The 16,796-nt window shown below is 39.1% G+C and overlaps 2 protein-coding genes across 2 annotated transcripts; both read left to right on the forward strand.

Annotated features, from left to right (window-relative positions):
- Window positions 1-1,983: 1,983 nt before the first annotated feature.
- Window positions 1,984-6,232, forward strand: LOC139215307 (sodium-dependent neutral amino acid transporter B(0)AT1-like). The gene is made up of 12 exons (XM_070846233.1): window positions 1,984-2,271; window positions 2,806-2,946; window positions 3,073-3,210; window positions 3,292-3,473; window positions 3,558-3,668; window positions 3,756-3,868; window positions 4,012-4,140; window positions 4,377-4,533; window positions 4,624-4,828; window positions 4,921-5,080; window positions 5,501-5,660; window positions 5,835-6,232. The coding sequence occupies exons 1-12, from the start codon at window positions 2,073-2,075 to the stop codon at window positions 5,982-5,984; spliced, it is 1,845 nt and encodes a 614-aa protein (XP_070702334.1). The 5' UTR covers window positions 1,984-2,072; the 3' UTR covers window positions 5,985-6,232.
- A 4,604-nt stretch (window positions 6,233-10,836) lies between these two features.
- On the forward strand, window positions 10,837-16,796 carry LOC139215308 (sodium-dependent neutral amino acid transporter B(0)AT1-like). The gene is made up of 12 exons (XM_070846234.1): window positions 10,837-11,095; window positions 13,655-13,795; window positions 13,922-14,059; window positions 14,141-14,322; window positions 14,413-14,523; window positions 14,611-14,723; window positions 14,848-14,976; window positions 15,278-15,434; window positions 15,521-15,725; window positions 15,817-15,976; window positions 16,346-16,508; window positions 16,646-16,796. The coding sequence occupies exons 1-12, from the start codon at window positions 10,897-10,899 to the stop codon at window positions 16,778-16,780; spliced, it is 1,833 nt and encodes a 610-aa protein (XP_070702335.1). The 5' UTR covers window positions 10,837-10,896; the 3' UTR covers window positions 16,781-16,796.

Below are 16,796 nucleotides of genomic sequence, written 5' to 3' on the forward strand. Positions count from 1 at the left end.
ACACCAGCATTTAGATTTGTAGTCTAATAACAGATATAGTAGCCTTCTTTGTGGTATGTTCAAGAGCAACTTTTTAACCACTGACACAATGACACAAGGTATTTCATCCGTTGGCCTTTAACAGAAGCAGCTCCTTGACATCAGTTTGGTGCATCTGGGATGTAATCATACAGTATACTAAATGTTTGAACAAAATGAAGATGTTAAGCAGCAATTTGGCCAAGAGAGGGAGACCTCACACTGACAGGTCAGAGTAGTAGAAACTGAAAGTACTGAAATGGACAGCAGAGTATGACATCATTGTTTACGGTGCTTTCACTGTTAGAATATTAACTGAGCTACTACTGGAATATTAAATCCCTTATTCAAGTACTCATCCAACAACGATATACAGTGGTCTATTGTAGTTCATTCAATAAAATTGATAATATAAACAAACTGACAAGGATTGATCAGCAAGTCCATGTATTGATGTCTTATATTATGACCGAACCCTTCTGATTTAAAGGTGTGGCTTGTATGGGGAATCAATAAAACACTTAATGGTATTGTACAATGGAATAACAGGTAGGTACAAGGGGCGACAGCAAGAGGTTAGGGAATAACACCTTTATGTTGAAGAGGGAGAGAAATAAACTATTATGTATGTATTTTAGAAAATGACTGAGTACTTATTTTAATAACTATAAGGTACAGGTATATTGTTAGTGGGAACTGTGATAAAACAGTATGACAAAGTTTGCTTTGGGTAACTACATTTTAAGATGATTTTAAATATGGAGAACCTGATTATAATTGTCATGTGCATTATCATTTTTGCTGGGGATCAAGTTATATGTATGCTTATAAAATGGTGGGATAATAGAAGGTAACAGTAATGAAGTGACCTGATTCATATCCAAGATCTTGCTTTAAGGGGGAAGTACTAACTACCATGCCACTGTTTACAGTGTATATGTTTAATGTTTGATAAAACTGTACAACGATCTTCCACAGCTTTTTCTAAAATGATGGAAAGATACAAGGTAACAATAGGAAGTGGAAATAAGAGCATAAAGCATTAAGGTTTAACAATGAATCATTTCAACAAAGAAAAAGAAAAATATATAAGGTAATATAATAAAACTAGCAATAAAAGCAAAAAATAAGAAATTATAGCACAAAGTGATAGATACAGCAATCACACACTGGATAAAGCTAGACTAAAAAAGTTGTGTTTTAAGTTTTCTTTTAAAGATGCCCATGTTCTCTGCCATCCTCAGGTCCTGCGGCCATTCCACAGCTTGAGGCCATGGTGCCTAATGGGGTCTTAGACTGCACCCCTAGAGTAAACCAGAGACAGCTACCGGACGACCAAAGAGGTCGAGCGGGTACATATCTAAAATCGATGTGAGATATGTAGTAGCGACTGGGAACAAGACCATTTAGAGATTTGTAGATCAATAAACGAATCTTAAAGTCTCTTCTGGCAGCCAAACAGGTAGTGCAGAGATTATAAAACAGGTCTAATGAGTTGGAGTTGATCTACGGCTTTTTGGTAAACCACAAAGAACAGCATTAAAATATTCCAGCCTAGTAGTAATGAAAGCATGCACAAGTGTCTCACTATCAGGTGAGAGACAAACTAACACACTTTCACAACGTTTTTTAAGTGGTCGAAGGCAGATTTGGTCACACTCTTGATGTGGGCATTGAAAGTTAAATTAGATTTCGGGATGACATCCATGTTTTTAACCTGGTGCCTTGGACTGAATGCCGGTGACTTCAATTTGGAGGTTAGCTTTTCTATCTGTGCCTTTTCTCTGACAACTAGTACTTCCGTTTTGTTCTGGTGAGGCTCAAGAAAGTTTATAGTAATTTTACAATAAGTATGTTTAATGTTTGATTATATTGACTAACCTAATAGTGGTATAAAAAAAGAGAAGGGCAAAGTGTGCAATGGCTAATCTGTGGATTGCATCAGATAAAGTGAAAGATATGAACTTGTTTCGGCGATGCCGAGTGCATACACTTGGTGTTCACACTGGCCTTTGGGAAGGATATTGTAACATCTCTGATGCAGTGGGGTCGCCATGAGACTGGTTCTTCCTAACCCAGGACTGGAACTAAGGATCCCTTACTATGAGGATCTGGAGAGGATGGAGAAGGAGGAGGCCGGGGACAGGCCCAAGTGGGACAACAAAGCCCAGTACATTCTAACCTGTATGGGCTTTTGCATTGGGATAGGCACTGTGTGGCGATTCCCGTACATGTGTCAAACCCATGGAGGAGGTAAAATCAGATTCAAATGGTAATGGGACATTCAGTGATTAAGCTGTCTGTGGACTGCCAATCCATGAATTATTGCATTAACCACAATTGTCATGATTTGTGGCTACTATAACAAGCAAGCCTTCATGCAATCTCACCAGCTTGTTAGCTCTAGTGTTTTGTTAGTGATAAATACCACTTATTTGAACTACAATATTGTTTGTACTGCATTGTTGCCAGAAGTTACCGAAATAGGTTAAAGAATAAGATTAAGTAAAAGTACAAGAAAAAAAGTATAGAACTAAGAATTTAGGTAGTGCTATTGCCTGAATGCATGTTGCAGTGGAGCCCTGCAAGAGTGTTCGATGGAGCCTGCCAGTGGTCATATGTCACAGAAAAACAATGGCTTGGAAATCTGGAGCCCTGTGGGACACTTTACAGTCCAGACTAGACATTACATATTCAATATCTTATCTAGTTTAACCTGCTATATTTGGAGGCCTATGATTCTCATAAGTGCAATCTTACAGATGCTACTGATCATTCGTGTTCTAGGTGCATTTTTGATTCCCTACCTGATCCTGCTGGTACTAGAAGGAATGCCTCTCCTGCTGCTGGAGTTTGCCATCGGCCAGCGTCTCAGGATGGGCAGCGTGGGAGTGTGGAGGGCAATCAACCCTTATCTCACTGGCATTGGTGAGTAAAATAGATTCTAGCCAATTTTCTCCAAACTAGAGGCTAAACGAGACTCTTAGCTCCAGAGACACATAAAACTGTTAATGAATATTTGGCTTCCTGTACATGTGACTCTGTCCTCCTCAGGTATAGCCTCTATGCTGGTGTCCTTATTGATTGGACTGTACTACAACACCTTAATAGCCTGGATCATATGGTATCTCTTCAACTCCTTTCAAGATCCACTGCCTTGGACCCAATGTCCCCTCAATGACAATGGGACAGGTATTTGAAAATACACACTGAGACTCAAGCAGCCAAACTTGACACATGACTAAAACATTTGACTGATTCTTGCCCCTCCAGGATTTATACCTGAGTGTCAACGGAGCTCCACTGTAGATTACTATTTTTACAGAGTGAGTCTAGATAGTTCGGCCTCCATAGCCGACTCTGGAGGAATGCACTGGCCCATAGTAGTCTGCCTGCTAGCTGCCTGGACAGTCATCTGTATCTGCTACATACGGGGGATCAGCACCTCAGGCAAGGTTTGTTGAACCTTAAGTCAAACAATGTGCATTCCTTAATCACCACAATTATTATATAATTTGCTTGTCTTGTCATGACTTCAGGCAGTGTACGTCACAGTCATTCTGCCTTACGTAGTGCTGACCATCTTTCTGATCCGAGCATTGACTCTTGAAGGTGCCGTGACTGGAATAAAGTACCTCTTCACACCAGATGTATGTTTCTAATCTCTATCTTAAAAAAACATTACAAATTCCACAAAACAAAACCAAGAGACATTACACGGTACGCCTTTCTTGCAGGTTGATGAGTTGACAAAACCAACGACTTGGCTGGATGCAGGTTCCCAGGTCTTTTTTGGCTTTGGTTTGGCGTGGGGAGGCCTCATCTCCTTCTCAAGCTACAACCCTGTTCAGTATGACACATTTAGAAACCCTGTTGTGTTTTATAACCACACACTGGTTCTACACATATTTAGGCCATTTCAATGAAAAAAGGTTGAATCCATTCTCAGACATGATTCGTCCTGAATCTTTCACATTTTTTTCTTTTCTCAAGCAACAACTGCATGCAAGATGCTGTGATCCTGTCGGCCATAACTAGCTTAACCTCAATCTACACTGCCATAGTCACCTACTCCTTTGTTGGCTTCAGAGCCACAGAGAAATATGACGACTGTATCAGCGAGTGAGTAGTAACAGAATGTGGCTTTCAATATTATTTGGAACACAGTCCTATTCTATTCTATTTAGTATTTTAGAGAGTATTACGGCTATGCCTGCATGGACAAAGCAATCATTCCTGAAATTATTTAGCTGTGTTCATATGTCGAATTTATAGGTTCAAAAATAGTAATTGCGTTTGTAATGTTGGGTTTGTAATGTTAAGTAGAGTTACTAATCAATGTCTTAATTTGTTCATAGTAACATCATGACATTATCAAATGCATTTGACCTTCCTGAAGACAGCATCACTGTGGACAACTATGAGGCAGCCTATAATCATTACAACAACTCCCATCCAGATACTGTTCTTGGACTGGACATCAAACTGTGTAGCATGCACACACTGCTCAGTGAGGTGACTCTTGATGAATTTCTCACATTCCACGTAACGTGTAATTGGTTTGTGCTCCTACCTGGATTGTGACTAATGTGTGTGTTTGTCCAGGGAGTAGAGGGAACAGGTCTGGCCTTCATTGTGTTTACAGAAGCTATCACCAAGATGCCTGGTTCTCCATTCTGGTCTGTCCTCTTTTTCATCATGCTTCTCTGCTTGGGACTCTCAAGCTTGTTTGGCAACATTGAGGGAGTGGTGGTCCCACTGAAAGACTTGAATATGTTACCTAAAAAATGGCCCCAAGAAGCAGTTACTGGTATTCTGCTTTTTTAAGTTAAAACAATCAGCAAATTAGCTTTGCAACCCTTGGTGAATTGGTTGCCTTATTTTTGTGCATGTGTGTTTCAGGAGTAACATGTTTTGTTGCCTTCATCATCTCCCTCCTGTTTGCGCAGCACTCAGGGATGTATTGGGTAACTCTCTTTGACAACTTTGCTGGGTCTGTTCCACTTCTGATCATTGGATTGTTGGAGATGATAGCTGTTATTTACATCTACGGTATAGACAGGTTAGTACATAAAATGTATATATTTGCTTAACATTTATTATACTGTATTATACTGTATACTGTATTATACTGTACACCCTACTGCAAAATTACCATATTAGCAGCAGCACATCTGCACTCAGTTCTAAAACGAATGAAGGATAATCTACTGATTGTGTTAAATAGGCATCAAACTAACTTGTTACACCTGTGTCTGTGTCGCTCATTACGTCAATCCCACAAATAATTATTATCTGACTCAGTTATTACCTACATTTCCCTTCTGCTGTATGGACTGTTTACTATTTTGTGTTTTTCAGGTCATTGTTGTGGTTTTTTGGCCTGCAACTTCCCTGTTCATTGATTACTTTCATTATATTGTATCTATTTTATTATAACCCTGTGACTGTTACTTTCAGCTAGGTTCCCTCTTGTGTGCAGGTTCAATGAGGACTTGAAGTTCATGCTGGGACGTAAGCCCTCCCTCTTTTGGCAGGTTTCATGGTTCATCAGTCCTCTTGTCACCCTGATTATCTTAGTTTTCTACCTGGTGACACAAGCGCAAGAAGAGCTCACTTATTTGGTGTGGGATCCCAACTCAGTAAGCAAATAGCTCTGTGATCAGCAAATATTTGAATTTATGTTGTCCTTTTCTCCAATGTTCCTTCATTGCAAAGTACACAAATTACAAGGCATGATAAATATTTTAGGTTAATGTTGTTCGGACAGTTGTTGCATACTAAATGCTCTTATCATACAGTTTTGCCACTTACAGGAGAGGTTCCCTTCTTTGGCATCAATACCGTACCCTTCATGGATCAACGGGATCATCTTTCTTTTGGCCGGAGTTCCAAGTTTGGCGGTGCCTCTGTATGCATTATGTAGGCTGGTCTTTGTTTGCTGCAAAACAAAAAGTATTCAGTGAAAAAATGAGCTGTGGTTTGCCTATTTATACCCATGTACATGTCCTTAAAGCGTAATTCTGATGTTATATTGATGCACTCCAGTAAAGCACATTCTGCTCATGTTTTCTGTAAATTCATTAGTGCTGTATCTCGATCAGTCAATTAATTCATAACACATGCTATCTCAAGACACTTTTCATGTAAAGCAGGTCCAGACCATACTCTTCGATTAAGAGAGACTTAACGATTAAAAAATTCAGAATTGGGTATTCAAGAATCCTCACATTAGCAAGCGCTAAGCGACAATGGCAAACAAACGTCTCTTTAACAGGAAGAAACCTCAGGCAGAACCCAGCTCTGAGGTGGGCAGCATTCTGACAGGGCCATGTTGGATGTAAGAGAGAGAAAAAGAGAGGCAGCGATGCAGGAAAACAATAATAACATTAACAACTATAGGAAAAATAATACACATATAACTTAAAATGAGTAATATTGCTAAAAGAGATAATGCCCAGTAATATTAATAGAAATGGTGGGAGTCATGCAGGCCCAGAGTGGGAGGCAGTGGTAGTGATCCATGGAAGCCCGAAAAACTGCAGCTAGTTGTACTGTGACCACGATCCACAAGATCTACATACTGTACTTAGTGACAAGACACCATATTGTCTTCCATCCATCCAGGCTTCACTCCTTTTTAATCTTTGCCTTTGAAATATTTTTTGTCTCTGTGAAGTATGGTTTTGCCAATATAACTTTCACAAATGGCTAATTAAATGTATGGCAAATATTTACCATATGTACCAGCAGACACCTAAGCTCCAGCGGTGTGTTGGTCTTCTTCAAACAAGTGAAAGTCAATAAAACTCTGGGTTAACACAAGTTGTGATGTCATGTGATTTCAATCATGTCCAATCATAGATTAGGATGGCAATCATCTGTGCAATAACAAAGATTACGTCCAGGCTTTTAATCTTCTAATGCATTATTTTTGTTGAAAGGCAAAGTAAATTCAATAACTTGGGGGTGACTGCTTTTCGGATTCAACAAGTCTCTGGACTCTCCTGGAAAGATGAACACCATTCTTCCAAAAGATATTCCCTCATTTGGTGTTTCTTTTCAGTGTCCCACATGTTGGAAATAATTAGGAATTATAGATTATCTGAGACAATTTGGCACTTGAAGTACTGATATGTCTACCATTTCTTTTATGGGTGTAATATCTGCATTTGCTGATTTGGTTTGATTAGAACACATTCTGAGGATTTCGAAGTGGTACTGGCTGTGGATATAATCTATTGGATTCATATTGCAATATGTTCCAGAGGTCTGAAATGCAAAAATGTTCCAACAAATAATAATTTTACTAATGTAGATGTGGTATTTTCAAGAGCAACTTTTAACCAAAGACACAATGACATGAGGCATTGCATCAGTTGGTTTTGACAGCAGTAGCTGATATCAGTTTTGTGCGTCTGGGATGTAATCATATTGTATGATAAATGTTTAAACAACCAGACAATGTAAAGCAGCAATTTAGACAAGAGAGGGAGACCTCACACTGACAGATCATAGTGGTAGTCAGGTTAGGTGAACTAGTTGCAACAAGGCACAACAAACTGAAAGCAACAATAGGGACAGCGGAGTGTTCGACAGTAATGTTTATAGTGCTTTTTATAGTGTAATAACTGAACTACTACTGGAATAACAAAGTCCTTATTCAAGCACTCGTCCAACTGCTGTATATAGTTATCTCTTGTATTACAGTTAATCAATCTAACTAAACTCTTTCAAGAATGTATTGGCACAATTGGCCCCAGCATTCTTTCAATTATCAATAGCTCCCTGGAAACCAGTCATGTTCCCCAATCTTTCACACATGCAGTAGTTCAGCCAAAAAAAACAGTGGATCATTCCATCCTCGTTCACAGGTTAAACCAATGGGCGACACATCCAACACATCTTTCAGTGTCTCTATCAGCAACTCATCTTCTCCTCTGTCTCAATGTCATGTGGTGTTCCCCTTAGTTCAATACTTGGTCCGATCCTTTTCTCAATTTACTTGCTTCCGTTGGCCACATCATTCAAAAGCACATTTCTTTTTGCTGTTATGCAGATGACCCACAGATCTACCTCCCCCTAGAGCCCAGTAACTACAACAAACTAACTGACCATACTAACTAAATCTAAATCTAAAAGACATCAAATCCTGGATGGCTGTAAACTCTCTCAAGCTCAATGACAGTAAAACTCAAGTTATTTTATATGGGCCACAACATTTAACCAACATCTTTTCTCCTTATCTTGGCCGAGTCATAATCTACTCAGGATTAAAGTTTGATGAATTAATCAATCAGGTAGTAAAAATAATCTTCATGAAGCTCCATATCATCTCCATAGACCAATTTTCTGTACTTCTGACCTTGAGAAAGTCTTGATTACTGCCACTAATAATATTTTGGTATCACTCACATTCCATGTTTATCCCATTCCGACCTGGTTCAAAATGCAGCAGCAGGAGTTTTGATAAGGTCAACAAAAAGAGATCACATTACTCCTATTCTCGCCTCCCAACACTGGATACCTGTAATACTGTAAAACTCCTGTCCCCATATCACACCGTCAGAGACCTGAGGCCCTTGGACCAAAGAGATGAGATCCAGGACTAAGTGTTGTGGGTCTTCTCTATCACTGCTGCAAAATTATAGAACTCTCTTCCTCCCTCCATCAATTTCTCTCCCACTATTGACTTATCTTCAAGAGTTGTCTTAAAACACACCTCCACTCTCTAGCTTTAAACTGTACCTAACCTAGCTCTGTGTTACTATTACTATTATTATCATAGATATTTATCATCACTCGTATTTTTTTCTCTCCTATTGTGTTTGTTTTTCTGTAAAGCACTTTGGATCAACTGTGCTGTGCTTAAAGTGCTAAATAAATAAAGCTGATTTGATTTGAAACTGCTAATACTATTTTGCCATTATAGTAACAGACATGAGCTAAAGCTAATATGGATTGATCAGCAGTCTTGAATAATACTGTGATATGTAATAAATGACACATTAACTTATAATAAGTAACTTAAATAATATCTAAAAACTAAGTTTTATTGAAGTATGTTCCAGCCAGCTGAACTTTGTCCATTGATCATTTAGTGCCCCTTTAATGATTCACAAAAATAATGATAAACACAAGAGAAACCTGCCCATGACCTGTCCATGTGCTCAAGTGTTTCACAGTGACTAAATCCATTTTGAAAAAATTGGTACGGCCTAGTTTTAGACTTGCAATAAAATTATGTGGCCTAACCACATCAGTGGTTCCATCAGTCAGTAAATACATGTGGCAGGATACATTGAAATTAGCTAGAGTCAGAGAATCCTCAGTTTGTCTGTTTTTTTGAACAGCATGCAAGTCTGATTCCAGCCAAAGTAATGGCTGTCAACCTTTACACACATCACAACAATGCATTGTAGGTGTTGCAGAAAGGTGACTTACTGCAGTATAAGTCTGGAGTATGCAGGCTGTAATTCAAAGCATTAATTTTCAAGGGAAGCAAGGGAATAGATGTCAGTTTAAAAGATAATTTTGCAAGCCAAGAAAGCCACAGTTTGTTGTAAAGATAGTAAAGTACCATTTAGTTTTGTGTGAATTCGCTCAGTGAACTACATGCTTGTTTCTGACAATATACGGCACCTGCCAGCCAGCTAGGTAAATTTAGGTATTCTCCACGCACAAAGGTAATGTTATCTTGCCTGATTTGATTTATCCAGCAACCCCCTGGTCCTTTAATCAGCTGGGAAACATAAGAATGATTACGACCCCTTGCTGGTCATACATCCCAAAATAAACCACACAAACATTGCGACTTTTGCGGCACTAGATAGTTCAACCATACATGCAACATTTGGGTTTCCGGTCTTTCTAATTATGTATTTTCAAAGTGTAGTGCAAGTGTAGCAGCTTTCTTGACTTGCAAAATAATGTTTTAAATTGAAAAACATCATATGTGTAATTCATTAAGTTTAATCATTCAATTCAAAATACATCAAAAAATGTTTTGCCTCTCACTGTTTCTGAAATAAGGTCCCATGGTGGTCCCCCGGAAGGAGAGGCACTTCGCTTCTCTATTTGCCCAGACTGACAGCAAACTCTTGCATGCAACAGACAATCATTCTCCGTGAGTCACATCAGCCTGAGAAAATTAAGTGCTACCTCAAGTTTTGACTTATTCACCAAGGTCGAGGGAAGAGCGTGTTTTCAAGCGGACATCTCAATGTTAAAACAGATGTCAAAGTGTTAACATTGAGTAGATTCATGCACAATACATTCACACATTAACTATTGGCCAGGACAACTGTAAGTTGTCTCTACTGTCTCGTTGCTGGCAGATGCACAGGTTTTCTTTCCTTGAGGTCTCATCTTGTTATCTGGGCACAACTCTACTTAGTGAGTAACAGCCTCAGCGGTACAATCAGTGGCAGTTCAGCGAACCCTCTGTTTGACAATAATCATAATATTCTTGGAGCAACAAATGTGAGCAGGACTCACAACGTCATGATTAATGACAGCACCTAGGTGTACTCTGCCCCCAATATCAGCCTCAAGGCAACACAACAGAATGCCACACAACAATGTAAGGTGAAAGGTGGGATGCTCCCTGGACCAGTGGATTCAAACCAGAATATTCTTGGTGTGAGGGGACAGTGCTAACTATCTTGGCTGTTTTTCTATGTTTAATATTTTATAATACTGGGTGATTGATAGTGGTATAAAAACAGAATTGCAGCGTGTGCACTGGCTAATCTGTGGATTGCACCAGATAAAGTGAAAGATCATAAACTTGTTTCAACATTGCAGAGTGCATAAGCTAAGCGCTCACTCTGGCCTCCAGGAACCATAGTGTAACATCTCTGCTGCAGTGGGGTCACCATGAGATTGGTTCTTCCTAACCCAGGTCTGGACCTCAGGATCCCATCCTATGAGGATCTGGAGAGGATGGAGAAGGAGGAGGCCGGGGACAGGCCCAAGTGGGACAACAAAGCCCAGTACATTTTAACCTGCGTGGGCTTTTGCATTGGGATAGGCAATGTGTGGCGATTCCCTTACTTGTGTCAAGCTCATGGAGGAGGTAAGCTTAGATCAAAAAGGCAAAAGGATTTAAGATTAGGCTGCCTGCCAATTCTTTAATTATTGTTTGATGAATTATAGTGTGGGTGAGATAAGCAGGATGACCATATACCTTTTTTTGGTGTTTTTCTATCTTTCAAATATGATTTTCCTGGACATATGTGTAGTGTGTAGTGGTGCATTAAACATAAAAAGGCCATTGTTGATAAATAATCTGAATTGTGAACTAGGGCTGTCACAATATCACAATTCACTAAATTGTACTAAAAATAATCCACAATAATGATTATGATTTCGATATCTATAAAACCAAAAAAAAGGAAAAAAATAATAATGCTATCACTCAAACTCGTTTTTGGCAACAGAATTACACTCTAAATGCAAGTGTAGGGAGGTGGAAAATAAGTCTGTATCCATAAATGTACAAAAGCGGAATAACACTTTCAAACAACTGTACAACAATTTTCATTTCTAAATATCAGGATTATTGTCAATACAGATATATATCACGACTCCCCTACTGTGCACCTCTCACTTTAAATATGGTCTGTCCTTGCATATATTTGCATTTCTTTTTAAGTGTAAGTCATTACACATTTGCAATACTGTAGAATTAGCACATTATCTAAGGATAACCCCAGAGTTGAGTCTGGGGATTGTTTTAACTAGATCTTCAGGTGCTTATGCCAAGTTCACATCACAGATGGTAGAACTGGGAAAATGTCCATGTGTGTGACTTGAGAGCAATCACGTCATAAGCCACAGACAGTTGTAGGATTACACAGATTGCTTTGTGAAAGTTAAAAATACTGCACAAGACAGAATATAACACTATATCAATTAAATGTTTTTATTACCTTGAATCGTGGACTTTGGTTTTACTTTTTGTAATTACAACTGGATATTCCCATGAATGCCATTTACACATTGGAAACTGTAAGTGCAGTAAGTACAACAGAAATATATTGCAAGAGCATAGCCGTAGTGCCCCAACTGGCACAATAGGTGGCTAGCCTTCAACAAGCTAGGATTCAAGCTATCTTGCTAGCTTGTTGGCTTGTGTTTGGTCACCATAAATACCAGAATCATCACAGTAGTAGTATTAATAAACTTTGCACTCAAATTACCAAGCGAAAGTCTTAGGAAGGTGTGAAGAAATCCTGTGAAGATAAATGATTTCAAAAATATAAGATTTAATTGTTTATTTTTATTGATTTACAAAATGCACAGTGAGTGAACAGAAGAAAATTCTAAATCAAATCAATATTTGGTGTGACCACCTTTTGCCTTCAAAACACCATCAACTCTTCTAGGTACACTTAGGATATAGTCTATATTCAGGTGTACAATTAACCAATGAAACCAAACAGGTGCTTCAGCCCGGGTATTCCTCGATGACTTAGTATGCCTAGAAGTAGCTAAAGAATCCAGTGGCTGTTTTCAACACTTGCATGCCTTTCCTTCCCCGCTTTCCGCTATCTTTCCTCCCCGTTGGAGGTCAGATGAGTTTCTTTGAAGATTACCCATTCAAGGAAAATCTTATCTACCATTAGTATTAGTCACCTCAAGGTTAAAATACTGCAATTCATTGAACCTAGATGCTGGCCACTCCTCTTTGTCTCGCCTGTGGCTGGTGCAGAATACTGCAGCAAGACTTCTAACTCATAGCAGAAAAAGTGATACTGATACTAACAGTCCTGCACTAGTTACCGGTCAAAATCAGGATTGAGTTTAAAGAAGCTCCCCTGTACATTTCTCAGAACTTCTCTGCCCCTATTCCAACTCTAGGCCTAAGATCCTTAGAACATTAGTTTCTGACTGATCCTTTGAAATAGCCTTCCACTTTCAATCAAATGTCCATTGACACAAAATTCAAGACGTACATGTTTTCAATGGCTTTTGGCTGTTCTTACTGGTTCTAATTAGTATTTTACATTTTTTTATGCTTTTACAAATTGGTCTTTCAAGTTAAATTCTGTTTCTGTTTTACATCTGTGCACAAATTGCCTTGATAAAGCCTTATGCTGCCACATGCTACCTTGTCTTGCCTCTCCCTTGACTTGACTCTCCTTGGATATTATATGATAAGAAATTTGTTGAATAATTGGTTGCTTTGAAAATTTTACCTTACCTTTTACACCAAATTTTGACTACGGATTGGTTTGAAACTGTTGACAACTACATGAACCCCATGGCCATGTGGCACGGAGCTCTGAGTCTGCCATAAGTCTCTTTTTAATGGGTTTAGGGACTTTATGCACGTAGAGGTTCAGTACAGATGTAGAAGTAAATGACCCTACCAACTCCACCTACCAACTACCAGCAGTGGGAAAACACAGCAGAGGAAGAAAGGCGGACAGAGCAGAGTGGGAGGGGTTGTCACAAGGACTATTAATATTATTATCCATTCTTCACAGATGAGGCTTCACATTATGTTCAAAACCCAAGCTTTATCAGCTTGCCAAAATATTTTTATATTTGGTATGCTGAGAAGACCTATGATTGTCATGGATGCAACAGTATAAATTTTAAATTGTCCTACTGATCATTCGTGTTCTAGGTGCATTTTTGATTCCCTACCTGATCCTGCTGGTACTAGAAGGAATGCCTCTCCTGCTGCTGGAGTTTGCCATCGGCCAGCGTCTCAGGATGGGCAGCGTGGGAGTGTGGAGGGCAATCAACCCTTATCTCACTGGCATTGGTGAGTAAAATGGATTCTAGGCCATTTTCTCCAAACTAGAGGCTAAACGAGACTCTTAGCTCCAGAGACACATTAAACTGTTAATGAATATTTGGCTTCCTGTACATGTGACTCTGTCCTCCTCAGGTATAGCCTCTATGCTGGTGTCCTTATTGATTGGGCTGTACTACAACACCTTAATAGCCTGGATCATGTGGTATCTCTTTAACTCCTTTCAAGATCCACTGCCTTGGACCCAATGTCCCCTCAATGACAATGGGACAGGTATTTGAAAATACACACTGAGACTCAAGCAGCCAAACTTGACACATGACTAAAACATTTGACTGATTCTTGCCCCTCCAGGATTTATACCTGAGTGTCAACGGAGCTCCACTGTAGATTACTATTTTTACAGAGTGACTTTAGATAGTTCGGCTTCCATAGCCGAGTCTGGAGGAATGCACTGGCCCATAGTAGTCTGCCTGCTAGCTGCCTGGACAGTCATCTGTATCTGCTACATACGGGGGATCGGCACCTCAGGCAAGGTTTGTTACAAACAATAAAAAACAATATAATATAATAAAAATAATCTAATAAAATTATATCATGTTTTTCTTTCCTTGTCATGACCTCAGGCAGTGTACGTCACAGCTATTCTGCCTTACATAGTGCTGGCCATCTTCCTGATCCGAGGACTGACTCTTAAAGGTGCCATGACTGGAATAAAGTACCTCTTCACACCACAAGTATGTTTCTAATCTCTATCGTGAAAAAATCCAATCCTATATTTCAAGTAACAAAGACACATCACACTGTATGGCTCTCTCTTGCAGGTTGATGAATTGACAAAACCAACGACTTGGCTGGATGCAGGTGCCCAGGTCTTTTATGCCTTTAGCTTAGCATGGGGAGGCCTCATCTCCTTCTCAAGCTACAACCCTGTTCAGTAAGACACATTTAGAAACCCTGTTGTGTTTTATAACCACACCGATTTGTCAATGAAAAAAGGTTGAATCCATTCTCAGACATGATTCGTCCTGAATCTTTCACCACTTTTTTCTTTTTTCAAGCAACAACTGCATGCAAGATGCTGTGATCCTGTCGGCCATAACAGGCTTAACCTCAATCTATGCTGCCACAGTCACCTACACTATCATTGGCTTTAGGGCCACAGAGAAATATGACATCTGTATCAGCAAGTAAGTAGTAACAGAATGTGGCTTTCAATATTTTTAGAAAACAATAATCCCAAAAGTATTAAAGAGTATAAGTATTAAATTAAAGTATTAAAGAAAAATAGATTAAAACAAATGTCTAATGCTGCTGAGTTGCTAAGATTTTGTTTACATCAGTGTTGTCTCTAGAATCCAGCAACTATAATATACTGTATTTTATATTTTTAATCATGATAACTTGGGAAAGTAAATACTGATTTTCCATCCATTATCCAAATTCTTACCTCATGAGTCAAAAAGCATTGACAGCACATTTTCTCCTCAGTAACATCATGACATTATCAAATGCATTTGACCTTCCTGAAGACAGCATCACTGTGGACAACTATGAGGCAGCCTATAATCATTACAACAGCTCCCATCCAGATACTGTTCTTGGACTGGACATCAAACTGTGTAGCATGCACACACTGCTCAGTGAGGTGACTCTTGATGAATTTCTCACATTCCACGTTGTAATTGGTTTGTGCTCCTACCTGGATTGTGACTAATGTGTGTGTTTGTCCAGGGAGTAGAGGGAACAGGTCTGGCCTTCATTGTGTTTACAGAAGCTATCACCAAGATGCCTGGTTCTCCAGCCTGGTCTGTCCTCTTTTTCATCATGCTTCTCTGCTTGGGACTCTCAACCCTGTTTGGCAACATTGAGGGAGTGGTGGTCCCACTGAAAGACTTAAATCTGTTACCTAAAAAATGGCCCCAAGAAGCAGTTACTGGTATTCTGTTTTTTTAGTTAAAACAATCAGCAAATTAGCTTTGCAACCCTTGGTGAATTGGTTGCCTTATTTTTGTGCATGTGTGTTTCAGGAGTAACATGTTTTGTTGCCTTCATCATCTCCCTCCTGTTTGCGCAGCACTCAGGGATGTATTGGGTAACTCTCTTTGACAACTTTGCTGGGTCTGTTCCACTTCTGATCATTGGATTGTTTGAGATGATAGCTGTTGTTTACATCTATGGCATAGACAGGTTAGTACATAAAATGTATATATTTGCTTAACATTTATTATACTGTACACCTTACTGCAAAATTACCATATTAGCAGCAGCACATCTGCACTCAGTTCTAAAAAGAAGAATGTATATCCTGCTGTACTGTAATCAGGATTTTTATATTTACGATGGGAAAAAAAACGATGTGTAATGCTATAAGTGTCACTCTTTTTGAAAAAAACATACATAATTATGACTCTCTATGACTCTCTCATATCTATTTTATCAACCTATATGTTCGTTCTTCTATGTGCTGCTGCAATCTTGGCCAGGGTGCCCTTGTAAAATAGAGTGTTCCTCTCAGTAAGTACATTATGATTGAATTAAACTCCTCTTGTGTGGCAGGTTCAATGAGGACTTGAAGTTCATGATCAAACGTAAGCCCTGCCTATTTTGGCAGCTTTCGTGGAGGTTCATCAGTCCTCTAATCATCCTGGTTATCTTAGTTTTCTACCTGGTGACACAAACGCAAGAAGAGCTCATCTATTTAGTCTGGGATCCCAACTCTGTAAGCACACAGATAGTCGCCTTTTTCTAATCATGCCTCAATACAAAATATACATTTACATTTGTGATGTGACATTGTGACATTTGTATGGTAAATGCTGTTAATAGGACAACATGTAATGATTTTGTGTTTTACAGGAGAAGTTTCCAAGTCTGGCATCAGTACCGTACCCTTCGTGGATCAGTGCAGTCATCTTTGTTTTGGCAGGAGTTCCCAGTCTGGCAGTTCCTGGATATGCATTATATAGGCTGGTCTTGTCTTGCTTAAACTGATACAGAATATAATAAA

This window comes from Pempheris klunzingeri, chromosome 16, assembly GCF_042242105.1.
Source record: "Pempheris klunzingeri isolate RE-2024b chromosome 16, fPemKlu1.hap1, whole genome shotgun sequence".
Lineage (NCBI taxonomy): Eukaryota > Metazoa > Chordata > Actinopteri > Acropomatiformes > Pempheridae > Pempheris > Pempheris klunzingeri.

What these genes read in the sequence shown, in the direction of transcription:
- LOC139215307 (XM_070846233.1), top strand. Translation starts at nt 2,073, where the DNA reads ATGAGACTGGTTCTTCCTAACCCAGGACTGGAACTAAGGATCCCTTAC. An exon ending in GGATCAGCACCTCAGGCAAG is followed by an intron (nt 3,474 to 3,557) that starts GTTTGTTGAACC and finishes TCATGACTTCAG; the next exon opens with GCAGTGTACGTCACAGTCAT. An exon ending in TACATCTACGGTATAGACAG is followed by an intron (nt 5,081 to 5,500) that starts GTTAGTACATAA and finishes TCTTGTGTGCAG; the next exon opens with GTTCAATGAGGACTTGAAGT.
- LOC139215308 (XM_070846234.1), top strand. Translation starts at nt 10,897, where the DNA reads ATGAGATTGGTTCTTCCTAACCCAGGTCTGGACCTCAGGATCCCATCC. An exon ending in CCTCAATGACAATGGGACAG is followed by an intron (nt 14,060 to 14,140) that starts GTATTTGAAAAT and finishes TTGCCCCTCCAG; the next exon opens with GATTTATACCTGAGTGTCAA. An exon ending in AGTACCTCTTCACACCACAA is followed by an intron (nt 14,524 to 14,610) that starts GTATGTTTCTAA and finishes TCTCTCTTGCAG; the next exon opens with GTTGATGAATTGACAAAACC.